Source organism: Sapajus apella, unplaced genomic scaffold (genome assembly GCF_009761245.1).
Source record: "Sapajus apella isolate SASKATOON/1434 unplaced genomic scaffold, GSC_monkey_1.0 scaffold26, whole genome shotgun sequence".
NCBI lineage: Eukaryota > Metazoa > Chordata > Mammalia > Primates > Cebidae > Sapajus > Sapajus apella.
This window is the reverse complement of record NW_022436966.1, coordinates 18,488,040-18,512,299: the sequence shown is the minus strand read 5'-3', so window position 1 is coordinate 18,512,299 and position 24,260 is coordinate 18,488,040. Positions and strand designations below refer to the sequence as shown.

At 44.3% G+C, this 24,260-nt stretch overlaps 1 protein-coding gene across 8 annotated transcripts in view; it reads left to right on the top strand.

Moving 5' to 3' along the window:
* Window positions 1-24,260, top strand: part of SPTBN1 (spectrin beta, non-erythrocytic 1) — a 214,328-nt gene that overhangs the window by 171,754 nt on the left and 18,314 nt on the right. For all 8 annotated transcript variants that reach the window (XM_032292124.1, XM_032292128.1, XM_032292123.1 and 5 more), the window contains 14 exons: window positions 77-230; window positions 1,220-2,090; window positions 2,178-2,315; window positions 3,144-3,900; window positions 4,831-5,033; window positions 9,997-10,087; window positions 15,301-15,447; window positions 16,625-16,888; window positions 17,522-17,746; window positions 18,223-18,312; window positions 18,489-18,770; window positions 19,427-19,557; window positions 21,216-21,420; window positions 21,839-22,213. In XM_032292124.1, coding sequence (XP_032148015.1) covers window positions 77-230; window positions 1,220-2,090; window positions 2,178-2,315; window positions 3,144-3,900; window positions 4,831-5,033; window positions 9,997-10,087; window positions 15,301-15,447; window positions 16,625-16,888; window positions 17,522-17,746; window positions 18,223-18,312; window positions 18,489-18,770; window positions 19,427-19,557; window positions 21,216-21,420; window positions 21,839-22,213 — 3,933 coding nt within the window. The remainder of the gene's footprint in view (window positions 1-76; window positions 231-1,219; window positions 2,091-2,177; window positions 2,316-3,143; window positions 3,901-4,830; window positions 5,034-9,996; window positions 10,088-15,300; window positions 15,448-16,624; window positions 16,889-17,521; window positions 17,747-18,222; window positions 18,313-18,488; window positions 18,771-19,426; window positions 19,558-21,215; window positions 21,421-21,838; window positions 22,214-24,260) is intronic.

Below are 24,260 nucleotides of genomic sequence, written 5' to 3'. Positions count from 1 at the left end.
GCTTGTCCAAAGATTATGTGATGCTGAAGTCAAGGCTATAGTTACAGATGTCCTTTCGGTTGCCTCTTGTGCACAGGTGCTAGTATTATCTCAAGACTATGGCAAACACTTACTTGGCGTGGAAGACCTGTTGCAGAAGCACACCCTGGTTGAAGCAGACATTGGCATCCAAGCAGAGCGGGTTAGAGGTGTCAATGCCTCCGCCCAGAAGTTCGCAACAGATGGGGAAGGTAAGGATGGCCCTTTCCAGGCATTACCTCCTGGTCACCAGAGATTCAGATTTATAGAAGCACAACGGACCTTTTAAAGTTACTGTGCCACTATACATTCCTGGTGGGTTTGTCATAGGAGCATGAGATACAATGGAGTGGACTTCTGAACGCTGACTCTGTCTTGTTTTTCTGGAATTGATATGTCCTTTCCTTAAATATGCAAATGTTCCTTGCCTTTGAGTGGCTTAGTGTTTAACAGTGAGACTTTGCCATATCGCACTCTCTATGGCCTTGCACCAACACCCTGGGGTGGCTGCTCCAGCAGTTCCTGACTTTCACAGCTGGTCAGAGATTGCTCAGTTTGGAGGATGTTTGGAATGATTTGGTTTGCTTCTTATATTTCTTTTCTTTTTTGTAAGAGATGGAGTCTCACTCTGTTGCTCAGGCTGGAGTGCAGTGGCGAGATCTCGGCTCATTGCAACCTCCACCTTCCTGTGTTCAAGTGATTCTCCTGCTTCAGCTTTCCAAGTAGCTGGGACTACAGGCGTGTACTACCACACCAGCTAATTTTTGTATTTTTTGGTAGAGATGGGGTTTCTCTATATGTTGGTCAGGCTGATCTCGAACTCTTGACCTCAAGTGATCCACCTGCCCTGGACACCCAAAGTGCTGGGTCTACAGGCGTGAGCCACTGCGCCCAGCTCTGCTTCTTATATTTCTAGAAACAAATGCAGCTGCCTTTTTCATATGATTCAAGTGCTATCTTGGTTCGTTCTTAAGTGATCACTTTGCGATTGGGCCAAAAAATGTAATATTTATCATTGCCCTCACTCCTGTTTCAGTCAGGATATTAGAAGGTGCTTCATTGCCTTATCACACAGCCCTGCATCTAGATTTAGCAGTGAGCTGGTAATCATAAGAACGTAGATCACTGCCTGCAGGTGAGCCTGCACCTACACTGAGCACTGTCACGCACCCACATTCATTCCTTCCTTGATGTTAAACAGGTTACAAGCCCTGCGACCCCCAGGTAATCCGAGACCGTGTGGCCCACATGGAGTTCTGTTATCAAGAGCTTTGCCAGCTGGCGGCTGAGCGCAGGGCCCGTCTGGAAGAGTCCCGCCGCCTCTGGAAGTTCTTCTGGGAGATGGCAGAAGAGGAAGGCTGGATAAGGGAAAAGGAGAAGATCCTATCCTCTGATGATTACGGGAAAGACCTGACCAGCGTCATGCGCCTGCTAAGCAAGCACCGGGCATTTGAGGATGAGATGAGTGGCCGCAGTGGCCACTTTGAGCAGGCAATCAAGGAAGGCGAAGACATGATCACAGAGGAGCACTTTGGATCAGAGAAGATCCGTGAGAGGATCATTTACATCCGGGAGCAGTGGGCAAACCTGGAGCAACTCTCGGCCATTCGGAAGAAGCGCCTGGAGGAGGCCTCCCTGCTGCACCAGTTCCAGGCGGATGCTGATGACATTGACGCCTGGATGCTGGATATCCTCAAGATTGTCTCCAGCAGCGATGTGGGCCACGACGAGTATTCCACACAGTCTCTGGTCAAGAAACACAAGGATGTGGCGGAAGAGATCGCCAATTACAGGCCCACCCTTGACACGCTGCATGAGCAAGCCAACGCCCTCCCCCAGGAGCATGCCGAGTCTCCAGATGTGAGGGGCAGGCTGTCGGGCATCGAGGAGCGGTATAAGGAGGTGGCAGAGCTGACGCGGTTGCGGAAGCAGGCGCTCCAGGACACCCTGGCCCTGTACAAGATGTTCAGCGAGGGTGATGCCTGTGAGCTCTGGATCGACGAGAAGGAGCAGTGGCTCAACAACATGCAGATCCCAGAGAAGCTGGAGGACCTGGAGGTCATCCAACACAGGTGAGCGGGGCACTGCTGGGCACTGCACTGTTTCTTGTGGCTACCAGTGGCCCAGGAGGTGACCGCCCTGTCCAATTGCTGTTTCAGATTTGAGAGCCTAGAACCAGAAATGAACAACCAGGCTTCCCGGGTCGCAGTGGTGAACCAGATTGCACGCCAGCTGATGCACAGCAGCCACCCAAGTGAGAAGAAAATCAAAGCCCAGCAGGACAAACTCAACACGAGGTGAGCACATGGCCAGCAGCGTGCCATCCTTCCACATGTGGGACTGGGGAGGGTAAGGTCACTCACTGAGCATTGCTGTTGGGAATTTCCCACACAGGGTCATTGACATTGCTACACTGATGTCATGTCATTGACACCTGCTTTTTGACTTGTCTTTGTTTTGCAAGAAGTGTCTGTCAGGGCAACATCATTGGTTGCAAAAGGATGATCTGAGCCAGCCCAGCACCTGCTCCTCTCCATACCAAAGTTAGGGTCTTGGTGTGACCTGTGTCCAGTGTAGATAGTATTATTAGATGACACCTGTGCTATCCCTTTAAAAATAACTTCAGGAAGAAGACTGTAGCATGTTCTACACCTAATTTGCCAATGAAAGTCCTGATTGTCAGGGCAGACCTTTGTCCCAGTCTTATCTTTGTGTTAAGTAAACATTTTTGAGTAGGTTGTGGCAGCTGGCCCCAGTTTTGAAGGTTACCATCAGTCTTAGATTTGGAAAACGTTCATTAGGTGCAGTTCAGAGATGTGTAAAATAATGTGTTGCTGACATGAATTAATTGACTCTGGGAATGGATATGTTGTCATTGCTCACATTGGAGCTCTTTAACACATTCCTCTTCGTGGCAGGCTTTTTCCAGATTACATTGCATTCCTGAGCCATCTCCATTATATTTGGTGTTCATAGTCTGAGTGAGATGATTTTCCGAAAAGCATGTAGTCAAAGCAAAGATGGTGAAAACAGATAAGCAGCATTAACCATCACTGTTCATTTTGCAGTTCAGCCATGGTCGGTCTTCCCTTTTTCACACTTGTTCTCTGCCCCTGCACTCACAGGTGGAGCCAGTTCAGAGAACTGGTTGACAGGAAGAAAGATGCCCTCCTGTCTGCCCTGAGCATCCAGAACTACCACCTCGAGTGCAATGAGACCAAATCCTGGATTCGGGAAAAGACCAAGGTCATTGAGTCCACCCAGGACCTGGGCAATGACCTGGCCGGCGTCATGGCCCTGCAGCGCAAGCTGACCGGCATGGAGCGGGACTTGGTGGCCATTGAGGCAAAGCTAAGTGACCTGCAGAAGGAGGCGGAGAAGCTGGAGTCCGAGCACCCCGACCAGGCCCAGGCCATCCTGTCTCGGCTGGCCGAGATCAGCGACGTGTGGGAGGAGATGAAGACCACCCTGAAAAACCGAGAGGCCTCCCTGGGAGAGGCCAGCAAGCTGCAGCAGTTCCTGCGGGACTTGGACGACTTCCAATCCTGGCTCTCCAGGACCCAGACAGCAATCGCCTCAGAAGACATGCCCAACACGCTGACTGAGGCTGAGAAGCTGCTCACGCAGCACGAGAACATCAAGAACGAGATTGACAACTACGAGGAGGACTATCAGAAGATGAGGGACATGGGCGAGATGGTCACCCAGGGGCAGACTGACGCCCAGTACATGTTTCTACGGCAGCGGCTGCAGGCCCTGGACACTGGATGGAATGAGCTCCACAAGATGTGGGAGAACAGACAAAATCTCCTCTCCCAGTCACACGCCTACCAGCAGTTCCTCAGAGACACGAAGCAAGCCGAAGCCTTTCTTAACAACCAGGTAAGGTTTCTACTGCCTGTGCTTTCTTTCCATGAAGGCAGCCCTAGCTGCCTTTTGAAATGTTTTGACTGGGACAACTGGTTTAAACCACACCTGTATGGAATTATGTTGATAAATTTAGAGATTTTTTTCTCTATACTTTTAAGGCATTGAAATCCGTCACATTGTAGGGGACAGGAACTGAAGATTGCCATAGGAGCTGCCTTGCCTTACAAAGTACCATTCCATTTCAACTGCCATTGAGGATCCCTTATGTGTTCATAGCATGTCCTTATAATTGAGGTATTGATCTAATTTAAAAGATACAGTGAGGGCCAGGCATCATGCCTCACTCCTGTAATCCCAGCTCTTGGGGAGGCTGGGGCAGGAGAATCACTTGAGCCCAGGAGGTCAAGGCTGAAGTGAGCTGTGATCATGCACTGCGCTCCAACCTGGGTGGCAGGGTGAGACCCTGTCTCTTTAAAAAAAAGAAAAGTACAGTGAGGATTTCTTTTTTCTTGAGACCAATCTGTCTTGCTCTAGAAGGGTCAGGGACTTTACCCGAGGACACAAGGCAGAGATTAGAGAAATAGAAACAGCTGAGGATAGCCATGAACTTCAGGGCTGTTACTCTTTTAAAGAGGGTCCATTGCTATTGCCTTGACAGGCACGTGAGAGGACCCTTGAGGCCAATACACAAAGCTTTGGTTCCTTTCCTCGCTCACTTTGGAAAAAAAAATTTAGAGCATTTAACCCCTGAGGGAAATTCAGTCACTTAATGTCCCACTGGGTTTTCTTTTCCCCCTCCTAACTTTTAATTTGATGTGATTTAATTATTTTATGTAAGTATAATGAAGAAAGTGTTGTGAAGTATGTTGCATGGAAATGTAGAACACAGGAAAATGAGATCTTTCATTGATCTGCTATGATTTGTTCCTCTTTTTAAATAAGGAGTATGTTCTGGCACACACTGAAATGCCTACCACCTTGGAAGGAGCTGAAGCAGCAATTAAAAAGCAAGAGGACTTCATGACCACCATGGACGCCAACGAGGAGAAGATCAACGCTGTGGTGGAGACTGGCCGGAGACTGGTGAGCGATGGGAACATCAACTCAGATCGCATCCAGGAGAAGGTGGACTCTATTGATGACAGGTACAGTTTGCTGACATTCTTAAGGGAGCCTTGCACCTTGGGGCTCTCAAACTTCTGAATCATTGGTCAGAAGCCCTTGAGAGTGTGGGTATGAATTTCCCAGTGGGCAGAGTATGGGCACCCAGCAGAACTTCATCTACCCATACAGAAAAATCAGTGAGCCATATGTGGCTGCTTGAGAATGTGGTTCTGGTGAGACTTGTACAAGTAAGTGTCCACAAAAGGAAAGAAAGCCTGAGAAGCCAAGTTAATTCTTAACCAAGGACCTATGAGAGCGGTAATGCATTGCTATCAGGTGTAAGCCGTGCCCTTTGAGGGTTGACACACACGTGTCACATGATAGGACTCCTGGTGCCAGGTATTCCCAGCCAAGCCCACGTTCCCCTTAATCCATGAGAAGAAGCCTGTCAGGAGAGTGGGAAGGGAGGGTGAGGCTTGCTTGTTCTGAGTACCTGGCGTAGCCACAAAGGAACATTACCTGGACTTTTTTAGAAAATTGGCTTGGATGATGCTGTGATAGGATCTTTTTAGTAATGAGAGGTAAATAAGGGAAAAGGTTATTTTCCTCTTCTGCCAGGGCGTCTCCAGAATTGGATACACTTTCTTCATTTCTTGTTTAAAATTATTTATTTATGTGTGTGTGTGTGTGTGTGTGTATCTGTATCTGTCTGTCTATCTGAAAGATTTCCTCCCTGGCTGGAAGCCAGTGGACTCGATTTGACCCTAACTTTTTGACTCACCCCTTACTCTTTCCTTGCCTCAGTTACTTAAGTTGGTGATTGGGGCACATCAGGGGTTGGATACACTAGCACACACCGGTCTGGGCCAGCAGCCACTGGATCAGTCACTAGCCTCTTGTTCCAGTTTGGGTTGAATTTAAGGGCTTGCAGTGAGACTGTCATCAAAAAACAAGCTCTTTCTCTATGACTGTCTTCTGGCCTTCAAGTGTGTTAGAAAGGAAAAATACTCCCTTGCTTACCACATCCGAGAGGATTTCCTGGGACCCTTGGTCAGGTTAACATCAAAGAAGATGTTGGGTGGAGAGGAGACTACTCTGTTTCCAGTAAAGATGGCTCAATCTTTATTGAGCTTAGCACTTCCAATCTTTTTTTCTGAGCTAATTCCCTGCCTGAACTGTATGTTCTTAAGGGTGGTATTATGGAATAGGGTATAACTTATATTAATTATAATTTTGTATCTGTTGCTTTTAAAACAGCTGCAAAAGAGAAAAATAAATCCACCACACCCTCCTTAAATGAGTGTGAGAAACAGCGATTGGGCAAGGCATTCTTAACGTAGAGAAAAAGAATTTCCTTTTTTTGTAATATTAACTCTTGAGTATTTTGCAAATAAGATATCCTATATACTTCCATGTTAGAGGCACACAGCTGGTTTCCTGCGGCGGGCTTGGCCGTTAGGGACGTGTGCATTCAGGCAGGCGTACAGCTGCCTTGCTGCTTCCTCGCTTTCTTTTTATGTCCCTAGTGCTGCAACTGCACAAAGTGGTTGGAAGCAGATGACGCTGGCAAGACTCCTGGATATGAGAAAATGTTTCAGCAGCAGCCCTCAGTTGTGGCTTAACCTTCCCTTTGCTCTTGACCAAGAGCCCAGGCTCCTGGTGTTCCAGAGCTTCCTTAGGATTCCTCAGTTTTAAAAAAGAAATGTAAAGATGACCCTGTGCTATCAATAAGCATAAGAAAGAGGGAAAGAGGGAGCTTCCCAATGACCTGCCATCAAGAGAACTACAATTTTTTTTTTATTTTTCTCCTCTGGTGTTAACTGAATTCTGATTTTACTTTAATATCCCCAGAGGCCCACAGAACTGAAACTGACCCTAGAGGATACTTGTCAGTTATGAAAACACACACATCTGTGAGTTCCAGGTGTTGTAGGAGCACAAGCTAAGTAAACATCTAAACCTTCAGATCTAATCCCTGTGCATCAAAACATCCTGATGCTGTGGTGAAGCGATTCTCCCAGAATGTAAAATTATTATAATGTGCTTACGTTCAGGAAATCTCCTCAGTTGTTGAAATGAAAAAGTTCCAGAACAAAGACACTGACTCTAACAGATGTGGGTGGGGCATGAGTGGCCTTCAAATTGCCAGTGAAGGGGTTAGAGACTGTCCTTAGCCTACACCAGGGGGTGTGAACAGGGAGGGAGCTCCTGGCCAAAAGGGAAATTCCAACCACAGCACAGTTCATGGGGAGCAAGTAACAGTATCCAGCTTCATAAAGCAAGACCCTGTCTCATATCAGAAAACAGGCTCAAAAATTACCCAGCTGTTTCACTCAGGCACCTGAGGTTCTTGACTGTTCACAGAAACAAGAACACCCACATCTGCTTCATACGATGAGGGAGCTTTTTTGAGTCTTATTACAGGGATAGAAAGTGAGAGATGGAGATACTATATCAGGAGGCCCCAAATTAAAAGCACTATTAGGACTGCGGAAACTACAGCCTAGTTTTAGAAGATCCTTCTCAGGACCTTCCCTGTAATTGAATCCATGATCCAACATGGAGAGAATTTCCTGAGTTTCACTTCCTATGAAAGATGTCCATTGCACTAGTAAACTATTAAGCCACACTCACTTCTTTTAAGTGTTTTCTGAGTCAGCAATAGTCCCAGCTGCCTGCATGACTATGTTTCACACCACACAAAGGCCATTGTCACACCTGCGCGTAGGTCGGGGTCATTTGGACATGTGACTCTAAATCCTTGCCGCCTCCTTCCCATCTTGATGGTCCCAGTGTAAGAGAAAGGCTGCATGGACAGGTATCTGCCAGGCGTATGTTAGAGGTGATTATATAAGAAATACATTCAGGATTCTGTCTCGTCATATTTCTCCCTTAATGAATCCTTCCAGACAGTGAAGTTGCTTTCATTTCTAATTAATTCTGTGAGAGGCAAGGTTGTGTATCCTGTTGTTAATTTCCTGTATCTGGGATTCTTCCCTGCTACTGTAGGACTTAAATGAGATGCCACACCAGAGGGAACAGAATCCTTTTTCCCAGGCCTTTGACTAGGGGCAGGACTCCTGTGTTTGTCCCTAACTCCAACTCATATTACCTCCCTTCTAAAGATTTTCATTCTTGAACTCCACTAGAAATAGAACTGGAATTTGAGGGAAGGGAACTTCCTTTTGACGTTCCTAACCCATCCACATTCTCAGATGACAAGCCCAAATTCAATAACAGTCTTTTATTTTTTAAAATTTAATTTTGGTTTGTGATGATAGATGGCAGTGACAGAATGTCTATGGCCTTTGTTATTTTTTGTTGTTACAAAAGCAATAAATGTGTAACATTTTCAAGGGAGAACTACTGCCCTTAATCCCATCTCTAACATATGCCATTTAAGTGTTTGCTTTCTAACCCCTGCCTTGGAGTTTTATATTGTTTAATATGTATAAACTCTTTTCATTTAGCATTATTGAATAACTATTTTTCTATGTTTGCATTTTGCCTATGTGGTATAAGAATATTAAGATCCCTTTTCCTGATGCTGTGGAACTCCTTTCAACTTAAAAAAACTAAAAAGGCATTATTTGTGTCTAACATGCCTTAATAATATTTATAATAATTTTATATAATATAATTTACATAATATAATTATATATAATGTTATAATAACATGTAAATATGTATAATTTCTGCTGTTCTGTAGCCACTGGTATCTGCAGGACCTCTAAAGGCAGAGGGCTTTTTCCTTTGGTTCTCCAGGCAGACGTTGGTTGTGACACTGCATTGTCAGCAGCCACTGAGGACCCATGTGGCACATGCATCTCTAAGGTCTTTCTTTCTCCTGGGGAAGTTTCTTCAGACCAGTCAGCAGCACGTGTTCACCATGCTGCTCTTCCTCAGCGTGGTGGGGAATCCAAGGCTGTGTGTTCTTCCGCATCCCTGCCTCTGGGGTTAGCCGATGGAGGAGAGACCTTGTGCAGGCACATGGCAGTGAGAAATTGCTTTAAGAATTAGAATGAAAACTGAGCTCTCCTCAGTTGCACTCTGTCTTTATCCATCTTAATACCCTGAATATAGACTGGCTTTCTTGCCTAGGTGACTCAGGAATGTAAAGCTCCTGTATGTGTGGCATGCACACCTGGATCCTCAGTGGGTCCTCCGCTATTGGAAATAAAGTTCTCCCTGTTGCAGTGGAGCCACTGGAAGGCAGTCCTTTGCTAGGCGTTCACGCTGCCTTTCTTCAGTTTCCAGTCTCTAAGCCACTGGGTGCATGAAAGAAGTTTGCCAAAGAGTGCTGGCACCTTCACAGCAGATGGGGAAGGAGCCAAGAGGGGAGTGAGCACCCTCTTTACCTGAGAGTTTACCAAATTCAGCAGCTCTTTCCAATTCTTAAAAGTTATTTATTTAAGGTTTTGTGTTTTAACTTCTTTGAGCTTTAATTACCCTTATCAATTGATTAGAAATGGCATTCAGTTAGTATATAGTCTTAAAAGTCTAAAAATTTTCATTCCTTTTTGTTGTTATTATTTGGAGAGTTTTTTTCGAGATGAGAAGCTGTTTATCAGGAAACATTTGTTTAAACCCAGTTACATGATTATATATATTTTCTTAGCGTTGTATGTATCACCCAGTTATGAGCTTCTTGAAAATTTCAAATTCTCCCCCAGTGCCTAAAATAAGGACTTGTATATAGCGTGTGCTCATATGTTTTTCCAGGCACCAAGTCAGGAAGCACCAAATTTGTACAGATCAATTTGACAGTATGTTTGGCCTGTTGTGTAGCTTGGGCGGGTGTTTGGGTCTCTATGGGACTGTGGCTTACTCCTTTGGAGGATGCTAAAATATCTTCTTTATCTTGTCTCCTTCACATTATTGAGAAATGCAAGCAAACTCTTTTTTAGCATAGATAGAAATCCAGGAAAGAAATTTATTTGTATTCTATATTTCAAGATTCTCTACTTTCTTTTTTAAAAATTATTTTTGTTACCATTTTAATAGACATAGGAAGAATCGTGAGACAGCCAGTGAACTTTTGATGAGGTTGAAGGACAACAGGGATCTACAGAAATTCCTGCAAGATTGTCAAGAGGTATGTTGCTCTTTAATCCCTCCGTTCCTGGGTTTCAGTAATAACAATTGCCAACCAGCCTTTAGCCCAATAGCCTTTTGAATTATAAAATTAATGAAACCAGAAATCCGTAGCAACCATTTGACTTGCAGGCAGGGGTATGTGGCATTTCATCAGTTCTCCAGCCTAGAAGCTACAGCTTAATTAGACTGTTGTAATCTAGAATATTATATAAATAGTATAGTACTGCACTGTTCATTACAGTAGATACCAGCCACAATGTCTTTAGGGTTGGTTGGCTATTTCATTTTAAATTAACTGTAATCAAATAAAACTAAGAGCATAGTTCTTCCATCACTCTAGTTGTATCTTAAGTGCTCAGTAGCCAGCTGTGACTAGTGGCTACCATGTTGGACAACACAGATGTAGAACATTTCCATCATCAAAGGAAGTTCTTTTGGATATGATGTCCTAGAATATTGTGCAACGTAAAAGCATTTGGTGTCATGTTTTCACTCTGTAAAGCAATGTACATTTCAATAACATGGAAGGAAAGAGCTAAAGGGAGCTGAAATTGGCTACCAAGTAAGAAGCAGTGATTTTAAAAATACTAATTCGTTTCTTATTTGCTTAAGACCTTCATCTCTCCATCTTTCAGGCTCTTCCCATGTGTATCTAACATGCAAAGAGTAGTAATGTTGATTCTAAGCACCAGGTTTTAACATGTGGTATTAATCTGATGATCATTGCACTATTTCATGCTCTTTTGATACATGCGCAAACTTTGAAAACTAAAGTTGGCCAGAAAAAAATAGTTTCTCTGCAAGCTAGTTCGAGAAAAGCATCTAGCTGATTTAACGTGTGAGTTCATGAGCACACCATATTTCTCTGTCTACTGGAGAACAACAGTGAGACTCAGCTCTCTCTGGTTTATTAAAATAAAAATCCTCAGAGGTATAAATGGGCTGAGGAATATCCACACAAAGCTGCAGGAACCTTGAAGGGGCTAAGAGTGTAGGGGTAGAATCAGGTCATGTGCTAAGAATACGATTCCAGTCATCATGGACACCCTGCATGCAAACATGTGACTGTACATTAAAAGAAATACGGCTCCAATGACAACTGTGTTAGATCACCTATGACAGAAACAATCCTTTGCCTCCGTTAAACTGCTGTCTTACTGTGTATTTTGCAATATGCTCTTGCAGCAAAACCTTAAGAAGGAAAGCCCCTAAACTATGAAGCTTAGGGTCTGTCAGCTTTAAGCACCATATTGACAAATCTAGGTCTCTGGGGGATTTGCCTGGAGCCAGACAGGCTGAAGACAGGAGTGCCTCTTCTAAGTGACATGCAAGCATTAGTAACCCATTTAAATAGGATACTCACTTACAGAGGCATTCATGTCTCAAGACAGGGCATAGAAGAGAGTAACGGAATCTAAAGTTAGCTGTGTGGAGTTGCCTAGTGTGCTGCAGTGAATACCAACTGCCATTTTTCACTGGAGGTAGTAAAAGGGATAAAGAGGTGTTTGCAGCCTGGGCTGTGCTTTCCACAGATTGGTAGTCCCTGTTTCACCTTGACAGTTCCCTTGAGGAACTATTGATGACTTTCTTTAACCTTAGCCCATATTCTTGGGGATGGAGGGATCAATGGGATCCCACATTCCTGCTTTTAAAGGGCAAGTTAATAAGATTAAATTCGTTCACCTAACCATGATAAAGCTCAGGTTAAATCTGAGGAAAAACAAGGCCAGGGAGCAAGCAGATGAGTGGCCAGGGAGAAACCTTGAGAGAAACCCATTTGTACTTGAAATTTCCAGTCTCTTATTTTCCGCTGACATGTGTAAATTACATAAGGAGACATGTATGGGAAAAATATGTAGATAAAGTTATAGTTCTTCCCAGTAGAATCACAGGTGGTCAGTCTTACTAGGTCTTTAGATCTTCATTTCCATTTGCTCTAAATTAGCATTCCTGCTTATGAGAAGTTCACTCCTCCACACATACCTTGGCTGAGTTCCAGTAACTGTGAGGCGTGCCCAGGGGCTCTGTTTTCTGTGACTTCTCCTCAAAGGATATGGGAAAGTTTGGGTGGGGCTTTTTATGTCCAGGAGATGATTTACAGGTCTCCTTGTGACTGTTGTGCCAAGTCATCCTGGTTATCCTGTCTTCCCTTGTTCTGCCTGTCTCTCCTTGAGCCACATTAGAAGTTAGTACAGCACAGCCATAGTGTCTGTGGGAGGTGTTGGGTGTCCCACACCAGTATGTATAGTCTCTGCATGGTTGGTAGAATTTAGGTCAAGCTTGTGGGGGCTCTAAAACCTCTGGTATAGTTCTGTAATCAAAAGGGTGATAAGTTGTTGGCTGTAAACTTTTCTGTCATTCAGCCTTATTAAAATACACTCCTTTAAAGCCAGAATCTTTTGAGAGTGGTGTTTGTGTGTGGACCAGCCCTACGTTTGATAATCTACCTGTCATTTCGGTAGAATTTACAGAGCACTCAGAGGTCAAATTTAATATTCTTAAAGGATATTGGCATTGTTCAAGGTGTGGGGAATCCAGGGGTTTGTTTCTTTTTTTGACTTCCTTTCTTATTGGGTGCCTTGGCTAGAGAAGGTGTGGATTGTGAGATCTGCCCCTGTTGCCACCCCACCACCTAGATGAGGACAATTGCTGACCTGTATTGTACCAGCAATACAGTATGCTGGTACATACAGTATGCTGAAATGAGCAGGGACCCTCCTATTCTCAGTTGTAGTGGGAAGACAGAGAGCATCATCATCTTTGTAGTGTTTGTTGTTGTTGTTGTTGTTGTTTTGAGGCAGTCTCACTCTGTTGCCCAAACTGCAGTGCATTGGTGGGATCTCGGCTCACTACAGCCTCCACCTCCTGGCTTCAAGTGAGTCTCCTACCTCAGCCTTCCAAGCTGGGATCCCAGGTGTGTGCCACCACACCCAGCTAGTTTTTGTATTTTTAGTAGAGATGAGGTTTCACCCTATTGGCCAGGCTGGTCTCGAAATCCTGGCCTCAAGAGATCCACCCGCTTCCACCTCCCAAAGTGCTGGGATTACAGGTGTGAGCCACCGTGCCAAGCCTGTAGTGTTATTTTAATGTGATGTTATGAAAAATGAATGAATTATTTTAAAAGTATTGCTTTTTTATTGTCTTCTCACACTACACCACCTATTTTCTGGAACTGATTTTTATTTTTCCAGGAAGACAGTATATCTACATGTGTCTGGTACAGGGATGTGAGTTAGTCCTTTGCTGTTAGCTTAATTCAATGATCAAAGCATTTTTTCCTTATCTTCTTCCAATCTGCACAGTGTTCTTTTCTACAGAGAATGAGCAAATTTTTAAATGAGCTTTGTAAATGCCCACAAATAATAACTGTAGCTCTGGCTCCAGAATGCTGATGAACTAGCAAGTTCCATAGATCCATTTCATTGTGCTGTATCGCATGTTGCTTTATCTGTGGGATGATGTGTTCAGCAAAGAGCAGATTTGTTTATAAGCCTCTGATTTTTATGTAGCACTCTCTCTCTTTTTAATCCCTCTTGGGTAGGTGGTTATGAATAGTGAAAATATGTGAATGTCCTTGGCACTTTGAATCAGTAAATGCCTTCTATTTTGTGTGTACGTACAGAATACAGGGAAAAATTTTGTCATTCAGTTTCCCTTTAACTTCTTTTCTCCTAAGATTGGCCATAGTCTTTCAGATTTTAGCTGCTCAGATAACTGGAACCTAGATAATTCTAACTGGAACACATATAATTCTTTCAAAGTAGGAAGTGAAGTGGCAGTGTCTTTATTGTGTAATAGATCCATGATCTTTGATGACAGAGGGCTTTATGAGATTTGCTATTTTTTTCCTCAACGAAGAGTGACAAAAATCTCACTACCTTTTGCTTTTAACACCCTCCCACGCCCCACCCCTACCCCATTCCCTGCATGGTGAATAGCTCAAGAAAGGTAAGGACGATACCCAAGAGTTCACCCACTTTCAGAGCCAGGGGGCTCCTGTGACCCACATCGCTGTCCTTGGCATCATTTCCAAAAAACATATCTATGGGGAAGCCTCTCCAGGTAGCAGCCCAGAGCCAGAGTGGAAGGCCTTGGAAATGTTAATTCTTTAAGGACTTCTACTGGTTTTATGTGCCACTTCTAGATCTCTGTTGAGAGAACTATGAAGGATTTAAGGTGCAAATTTGTTGTGACAGTAACTGTTGTAAAAGTGGGCTTCTCACGGTCACTCAGGAGAAGGGACGTGGTTCCTGTAGTGGTTGATTCTGATTCCAGGCTAGCTCTGCATTCTTTTGTGTATCTTCAGCCTAGGCAAACAAAAAGCTCTTCCTAGGTTAGCACAGCTAAGGGGGTGGGAATCTGGCATGGCCCTTGCAGGCAGGCAGTAATGAGCAAGGGCTGATTCAGAAAGGAAGCCAGCAAAAGTGGGTCTGGGCCTGGCGTTTGGCTGACCCCGTTAAGAGAGCTCCCTTCTCAGGTCTGTCAGCGGCCAGCAGCCTTTGTGTGGCTCTCTACAGTTCAGATCCAAGCACACATGTTGGATCTCAAAATCAGGTCTTGTGAAGCGTTCTTGGTGTGAATGAGAGGTTCTTTAGAGAACTGGAGGCTATGGAAGAAAGAGGTGAAGGTGACTCGAAGGAAGCATTGAAAGGGCATCATTGTTGCCCTAGCCCTACAGTGAGCAAGTTATTTATGCCTTTTGGCATTCTTGTAGATGTACCCGCAAAAAGGGGAAGGTAATACATGAGTAGGGTTTTGTTGTTTTTTTTTTGTTTTAAATAAAAAGAACTGAAAGAGTAAGAAGGATTGCCAAATGGAGTAAAAGTCAATCATGATTAGCATAGTATAGCTGACACAGATATTTGGAAGAGTAAAAGGGTCATGTCTTGAACTGGTTAGGGCAGAATTTTAAACACAAGCCTTTGTGGGGAAAGCCAGTTATGAGTGCCAAATAGTTTGAAAGCTAGCTCAGAGAGCATTTGTACTTCTGGAATGAATGTTAGATATTATTTGGAGCACAGCTCAGGTACAAGCTCCATCTAATGGACACCTGTCATGATGGGTCAGAGTTGTGAAGTTAAATATTTGGTTGTCTCTTGCCGTGGAAACATGTATAGTATGCATAATATGACATAAACATAACCCTTACCAGGCAGAAGAAAGGCTGATGTCTAGGATCACAATCTCTGAATCCTTCTGATCTTTCCCTAGCTATCTCTCTGGATCAATGAGAAGATGCTTACAGCCCAGGACATGTCTTATGATGAAGCCAGAAATCTGCACAGTAAATGGTTGAAGCATCAAGCATTCATGGCAGAACTCGCATCCAACAAAGAATGGCTTGACAAAATCCAGAAGGTGAGTTAAAGTATTTGATGTGGCCATGGTGAGAAAACAAACAGGGTAGTAATGAACTCCTTTTTATTTAGCACATTTTCCAGCACCTCTGAGTCTTACCTGTGCATTTATGTAAGTTACACAGCCAGTAGTAGCTCCCTTCATACTTAGGGTTCCTGACTTCAACCCTTCAAAAGGGAAAAAAGCTGAAACCAAACCAGATGGTACAAAACACTTGATTTATCTTAGAACGAATACTAGGCATTTAGTTTCTGTTGTGCTTCTCATCGGCTGCTGCTGATGGACTGTGAGCTCTTATGCAGGGATTCCACTGTCTTGATCCTATCATTTGTGTTGCTCTGTGACAGATTTATCAGATACAGTTGCACATAATTTTAAATATGTACATATTTTTAAAAATTTCTCTATTTTTCCTGTGACACTAATGCATACTAGGCACCAGAATTATTGTAATGTGTTATTCTGGCACAGAGAGATTCTGTGCGCATAACTGAAGATGAATGTGGAGTTCACCATCCCTCCTTACTCTCCTTTTAGACTTTTATATTGTTTCAGATTCTTCATGGTTAAAATAATGTTTTGACAGGGCACAGTGGCTCACAACTATAATCCCAGCACTTTGGGAGGCCAAGGCGGGTGGATCACTTGAGGCCAGGAGTTTGAGTCCAGCCTGGCCAACATGGTGAAACCCCATCTCTACGAAAAATATAAAAATTAACCAGGCCTGGTGGTGTGCACCTTTAATCCCAGCTGTTGGGGAGGCTGAGGCACGAGCCCGGGAGGCAGAGGTTGCAGTGAGCTGAGATCGCACTGCTGCACTTCAGCCTGGATGACAGAATGGGACCCTGTCTCAAAATAATGCTGATAATATTTTTTATATCGTCTTTGGTCATGGAGTGGAGGGGATGAAGTCAGGTTACTAGCATTCAATATTCCATTGCCCCAGTTGAAACTATTTCAGCATGTAGCGCTTATTGCTTCATTCACATGAAACCCATGTAATGTACACAACCTACGCCATTGTTGATTTTATTGAGCAGTAACTTCATGTGGAAAGACTATGTGTGTTGAATGAATGGGTATATCACAGATCAAATGTCCTAAGTTTGTTTTTCACAGTGACATTTTTTATGCAGCAAACTATTTATTTACAACCATGCTGGTTTGTGTTTTCCAGGAAGGAATGCAGCTCATTTCAGAAAAGCCTGAGACAGAAGCTGTGGTGAAGGAGAAACTCACTGGTTTACATAAAATGTGGGAAGTCCTTGAATCCACTACCCAGACCAAGGCCCAGCGGCTCTTTGATGCAAACAAGGCTGAACTTTTCACCCAGAGCTGTGCAGATCTAGACAAATGGCTGCACGGCCTAGAGAGTCAGATTCAATCTGATGACTATGGCAAAGACCTGACCAGTGTCAATATCCTGCTGAAAAAGCAACAGGCAAGTGGACAAGCTGTCATGGACTTGGGTGTGTTTCTGTTTTACAGCCACAGTCCTTAGAGTCTTTACTCACCCACCGCATTCTCAGGAGTCCACTCTCCATGGGAAGGCATTTTTAACCCAGAAAAGTACTTGCTCTAACAGCATCATAGGACATTTCCAGAATAGAAAGACATGGTTTCAGACTAGAAAGACACAATATTAGGAGTACTGGGTGTCGGCTCTTTGTGCATGGAATTGATAGTTTTCTTAGTTAATGGGTATTATCACCATTTAACAGTTGAATAAATAATTATCTCATGCAATTTTGCATTTTACATGAAAGAAATATTCACGTACTTTGCTGTTTAATGTCTTGATTTGTGACAGTTATCTGAGTTGTTCAAGGTACTTTATGGATAATAAAAGTAGCCATTTATTTTACACCACAGTAGAGGGCTTTAAGGGCAAATGAATTTACCTCAAGTTTACTGGAAAACAGTTCCATTGATTTTGAAAAAGCAAGTCAGTGGTAAGTGGCCCATCCAGTGGCCCACGCGGCTGTCTTTGCAGTGTGGCCAAGTCCCAGGCCCAGCAGTTGTCACTGCCAAAGATAGTCTCTGCTGAGCCCTGATGCTGTTTCTCTGCCCTCAGATGCTGGAGAACCAGATGGAAGTACGGAAGAAGGAGATCGAAGAGCTCCAAAGCCAAGCCCAGGCCCTCAGTCAGGAAGGGAAGAGCACCGACGAGGTGGACAGCAAGCGCCTCACTGTGCAGACCAAGTTCATGGAGTTGCTGGAACCCCTGAACGAGAGGAAGCATAACCTGTTGGCCTCCAAAGAGATTCACCAGTTCAACAGGGATGTGGAGGACGAGATCGTGAGTTGACCCCCGCTGCACACATGGCTTTTCCACAAGCCCCCTTGCCTGCCCTAAAGCCCATGTTCTCACTTCTTGGTCAGCTTCACCGTGGGCCACATTGGCAAGCTGAGGTGTCAAAGTCCACACTCTATGTGGTCTAAAGTTTCTTTCCCTTTTCACACTACATACAACTCCATTGTTTCTCTCACATTATCTAGAGATACTCTAGGATTTTAACGACCCTAGAACAGGCTTTTTAAAAGTAGTGAGGACTTAGAGTGAGTTTGACCTTGAGGATGAGGTAAAGTTGGAAAGAGTCACCCTAGCCCTGTATTGGAGAACAAGGGCCTGCTTCCCCAGAAAGCCCTCCTGAGGGGACTGGGCCCTCTCTGAAGCTCACCCTTGCTGTCCCTCACTGCCCGTCACTGCTCTTGTTTGTGTCATATATTTGTTCCTCTGAGTGGATCTGACTACTTACTTACAATTCTTCCCAGTTGTGGGTTGGAGAGAGGATGCCTTTGGCAACTTCCACGGATCATGGCCACAACCTCCAGACTGTGCAGCTGTTAATAAAGAAAAACCAGGTAAGCCTTTCTGCTTGGGCTAGCTCTGTCTGATAAATAATTGCTTTAAATTATGAGACCGAGAATGGCAGAGAGCTTTGAAGCCTTGCGATTTCTTTTTAGCCCTAACAGCTTGACATAAGCACCCGGCGGTTGCCATTTAGCAAGCCTTTGTGTGTGTTTTCTGCTCCCTCCAGACCCTCCAGAAAGAAATCCAGGGGCACCAGCCTCGCATTGACGACATCTTTGAGAGGAGCCAAAACATCGTCACAGACAGCAGCAGCCTCAATGCCGAGGCCATCAGACAGAGGCTTGCCGATCTGAAGCAGCTGTGGGGTCTCCTCATCGAGGAGACGGAGAAACGCCACAGGCGGCTGGAGGAGGCGCACAGGGCCCAGCAGTACTACTTTGATGCTGCCGAGGCCGAAGCCTGGATGAGTGAGCAGGAGCTGTACATGATGTCAGAGGAAAAGGCCAAGGTCAGAGGAGGCGGGAAGCAGTCCTGCCCCAGGAGCACCTCAGATTCAGACCCTGAACTTGCTTTCTGTTGGCAGCTGTCTTTGTAGAAACTTCCCTTGTAGCCTTTAAGTGTTAAGGGGACCCCATGTGCATGAAGGTGTCTGAAATTCAGCTGCTGGTTTCCCCTTGATGCAGCATTTTCTTACCTGAATCCTAGTGTGCCATTAAGACCAGGTTCGTCCTGTCATCTTTGAAATATGCCAGAGTCCTTCCTGCCGTCTATTTATGGGTTCCCTAAACTTTACAAAATTGAAAATGGCTTGGAGACAATTTGAAAGTATTGCAAGGTTCCAGGAATGCTGCCATTTACATACCTGATGGACCATGAGGAATTCCAGTGAGCCAGGCACATTTGGTCTGCCTGAGCTTTTCTCTGAGAGTGGTCTTACTCATTCTGCATTCTCCTCATATTTATCTTCTGCACAGGCTTCTGTGGTCCCATCCATGTGGAAGCTCTTGGAACACTTCTGTGTTCCACTGTCCATTCCACACCCCTGGAGTTTTTCTTTCTACTGATCCTTCCTTCTACCCCACTAAGCAGCTAGTCTGTCACTTCTTGAGGTGGTGTAGGGCCAGAGGGGATGGCTATGGTTGTGACGTTCTCCTGTCTTTGCAGGATGAGCAGAGTGCTGTCTCCATGTTGAAGAAGCACCAGATCTTAGAACAAGCTGTGGAGGACTATGCAGAGACTGTGCATCAGCTCTCCAAGACCAGCCGGGCCCTGGTGGCTGACAGCCATCCTGAAAGGTGAGTGCCCCTTCATGAAGGTGAGACCCGGCTCTCAATTCCTCTCAGCGAGGGTCCCTTGCTAACCCACACTGAAAGAAAATGTGGCAGCATTCATCATGAATTGCTAGTAAGGCAAATCATTGAGAAGCATTTTTAAAACAGACCCGGTAGGCCTCATGATTAGAATGGGTGAACTCTTATATTGAGAAATTGCTCTTGTGGGTTAAATATCTCCTCTTTGCCAAGGCTCTCCTAAAAGAGTGTTGGTGTCATGAGTCAAAACTGCAGGTTGACTAGGGTGGGCAGTCAACCTACAGTGGTTACACTTGTAATCTCAGCACTTCAGCAAGCCAAGGAGGGAGTATTGCTTGAGGCCAGGGACCAAAGACCAATCTTGGCAACATGGCAAGACCTCATCTCTACAAAAAATGCAAAAACCAGCTGGGTGTGGTAGCCCATGTCTGTAGTTCCCAGCTACTCAGGAGGCTGAGGTGGGGAGGATGGTTTGAGTCTAGGAGTTTGAGGCTACAGTAAGTTATGATCACACTGCTACCCTCCAGCCTGGGTGACAGAGTGAGACCTGTCTCAAAAAAATAAAAATTATAAGAAGTACAGGTTGACCTGCATGGATGCAGATAGTGGTAGCACTTACCCTTGGGTTGAAAAAGTCATGCAGTTTAAGAAAGTAATTATTAGTTTTAAGAGGAGTATTAGACAAGAATGCATGGACCTGTAAAATGCAGGGGTTCTCAGGAAGAACAAAATAACACCTCCTAAGTCTTACACATCAAGTGATTAGAACAAGAGAGCCGAGTGTGTGGTACTCATCTACTCTGTACCAGGCTCCTGTATCAACTTGCCAAAGCAGTCATTTTAGGCTTTTTGTGTAAATGCCTTTTACGACTTGGAAAGGAATTGGCCTTGTGCATTTAACCAAGATAGATTGGGGGAGATGAGGTCAGTGGCTCTGTTGTCGGAGGCTCTTAAGATGTTCATGATCAGGATTCCCAGGAAAGGGTTCTTTGTCATCTCCAGGGATAAGTGCAATGATGTCTTTGTCTCTCATATCCTTGTTTGAGACCATTACTCTGGGGAGAAGTTGGAGGGAGGGGGATTTAGTCTCCTGACTGCACACCTGGGACTCGTAAGATGGGAGTGGCTGATCCAGCCCTCCTAACAAGGATGAGCACTCAGCCCAGAGAAGGTAGAGGCCCATGTGTGCCACACAGGGTATGTCATTTGTCCCTCAGGCAGCGTAGTAACAGAGAATGCAAGACCGCTCTGGATTTTGTGTTATTTTATTTTTTATTTTGCCACCTTCCTGACTGGGAAGATTTTGCATTAACTTTTAACATCAAAGAAAATGCTGATTTGCAGAGCCAGTGGTGCAGAGAGAATCTCCCCCTCTACCCCCTACATTCGCCTACCCCCACTATTACATTAGGGATGGCCTTTGACCTTAATTACTGACGTTGTGTACATATTGGCTCTTCAAGTGACTTCAAATTGTGGCTAATTTCAGAGTTTTATTTTTCATGCTAAGTAGGTTAACCAGAGTTTCCTTTGAGGAATACGATGTAATATGCTCCCCCATTATCTCCACCTCATTTGTTTTTCCCTGAAGAAAATTGACATTTAAGATGCTTTTTCTCCCCATTGCTCCCTTTCTTTTTCAGTGAACGCATTAGCATGCGGCAATCCAAAGTGGATAAACTGTACGCTGGTCTGAAAGACCTTGCTGAAGAGAGAAGAGGCAAGCTGGATGAGAGACACAGGCTATTCCAGCTCAACCGGGAGGTAGACGACCTGGAGCAGTGGATCGCTGAGAGGGAGGTGGTCGCAGGGTCCCATGAACTGGGACAGGACTATGAGCATGTCACGGCAAGTACTTCAGACAGTGCGTGAGTTGGTTGTGCAGTGAGCGATGGCGTGGAGGGCCACTTGCATGCCTTATCTGTGAGCAGATAAGATGCCCTGTACTCCAATCAGAGGTCTTGGGGTTTAGTTTTAAGGTGGCGTTTCTTTTATAAGCAGGTGACTTGCATTTAGATTGGCTAACTTCTCTGTGCACCGCTTTCCCCAGTAGTTAAAGGAGGTGAAGGTAGTGCGTCACTCTGCTGCAGTGAGCAAGAAGGAAACCCGATTGCTAAGAGGTTCTCGAGCTAAGATCTGTTGTTCTTAAATCATGAGTATTATGGTTACATCTTGCTTAGAGGCAGTTTATTTCCAAAGGCTATTCATGTGATCAAGAAATAGTTCACAGTGGGCTCACTGATTTCCTCACCCATCCTCGTTTCAGATGTTACAAGAACGATTCCGGGAATTTGCCCGAGATACTGGGAACATTGGGCAGGAGCGCGTGGACACGGTCAATCACATGGCAGATGAGCTCATCAACTCTGGACATTCAGATGCCGCCACCATTGCTGAATGGAAGGATGGCCTCAACGAAGCCTGGGCCGACCTCCTGGAGCTCATTGACACAAGAACACAGATTCTTGCCGCATCCTATGAACTGCACAAGTTTTACCATGATGCCAAGGAGATCTTTGGACGCATACAGGACAAACACAAGAAACTCCCTGAGGAGCTTGGGAGAGATCAGAATACAGTGGAGACCTTACAGAGAATGCACACTACATTTGAGCATGACATCCAGGCTCTGGGCACACAGGTGGGTAGGGCAGCCGCCCATGGGTGGTGAGGAGGCTTTCTCTCCATAGAACATCTTCTTGCATCTCTGAGTATCTCCCTATTCCTTGGCTCCTCAAAAGAATTGTCCCAATTAAGCACATACATGTACCCACTTTGTAATAGTGCTCCATTTGGGAGAACTTACCAGTCCATAAAAGTCTACATTTGCCACATTTGCAAACATTAGATTAGTGTCCCCATAATTAAAATAAATAAACCTGATGCGTACACAGACGCGTGCAAATCACAGGCCTCAGCGAGAGTTTTTATTATGTTAGCATATTCATCCAGAACAATTTCCAAAATAATACCTTACTATTTTTTATCAACCAGGTTCTAAGTTATATGCCTGGAAAAAGAAAAAAAACTGGATTCTCACATTTTAGCTTGCTCGGTCCCCAGTATAAAATGATTGGCGCTAAGGCTTTGTTTAAAAGATATTTGACAAAGTGTAACAATATAGCAAAATCTGGTTTAATCACTCTCTAGCTTCCTTTCTGATCTCTGCACAGTTTCTTATTTAGTCTTATGCCTTTTAGTTGAAAAACAAATTGTATTTTTTTCTTCTAAGTTTCATGGTCCTAGAGAAGAAGCCAGTTTTATTAAAGATATTATCCCTGATGATGTCAGGGATTTGGTTCTTGTTGTTAAGAGTATACTGAGTATCTAGATTATCTCAGCTTTTTCCGTTAAAAGCCAAATAGTAAATATTTTCAGCTTTATGAGATTCACACTCTCTGTTGCAGCTCTGCCCTTTGCCATTGTAGCGTAAAGCAGCTATAGACAGTGAGAAGATGAATGAGCTAGCTGTGTTCCTGTAAATCTTTATTTACAGAAACAGGCCACCCAGATACAGCCTTGGACTGACCCAGTCTACTGCCTCAGCCTGTAGATGGCTTTGGTACACTTTGGGATTTGTTCTGTGGTGGTGGTTCTCTCTCACTTCCTCTTAATTCTTAATTCCTGTCACTGTGACTGCAAGTTTGATTTACCTCTCTAAGCTTTGGTTCCCTAATAGCTTAGGGATTGAGATGCAAAATGTATAGCATAGTGAGATCTCTATAAATGTTTTCTAATTATTATGGGATTACAAAAGTTTAGGGAAACATGGGATACCTAGAGATAGAATTAGAAAACACCTTAGTAGCGTAGGTCTTTCCTCTGCACCTGTAAAATCATTTACTTTTAGAACTGAAAGACACTTGAGACATAGTGGAGTTGCTCTCTCATTTTTTCATTAAATCCCTTCACCTCCTTAGACTTAGAGATGAGGAAGCCCAAGAAGGGTCTCGGAACATCCAGGGTGGGAATCTAGTCCTTCGAGTCTGACAGTCTGCACCTCACCACACCCACTGGGCTATGATGTTTATAGCTGTAAAAAGGATGTGTGTCCTGCTGCAGGTATTGACCTGATCTGGGTTTATTTTCATAGAGTACCAAAGCAGAAGGGAAGGCTCTTGATGCAGGCTCCCAAGAGCACGTGGTACTTCCTCTTTGGTTGTTTCCTTTTGTGCCAGCTTGACCTGCCACTGTCTCCATTCTGCATAGGAGCAGTGGGAGTGACACATAGCACTGATGAAGGTCTTGAGTGTTTGTGCAAAGCAATAGTTAATGTTTGTAGAAATTTTCACTTGCTATCCTCTTCTACTTTACATTTTATTGTGAGAAGAAATTTATAGAAAACAACCAGAAACACGGAAAAAGGTGTTTTAAAAAATGTGATTCGTTGTGTAGGAAAATTAGCTTTTCAAATTATTTCCTAGGAATTTGCTCATTGTAATTCAAGTTAAACCTGGGCAATAATCAAAGAATATTTCCATAAGTCCCTTGGGATATTGAAATCAAATCACAATGGAAACCAAAGCCCATTGGTTCTTCTCTGCGTCTTTTGCAGAAACTACTTTTTTTTTTAACCTATTATCACCTGAAGTCCTTCTGTGCAATCAGGAGTCAGTAATCCACCTCCCTGCAAGCCCTAGTGCTGTCCGTCCCCACCCCCTTTTACTCCACTTAGCATTTCTCCAAAT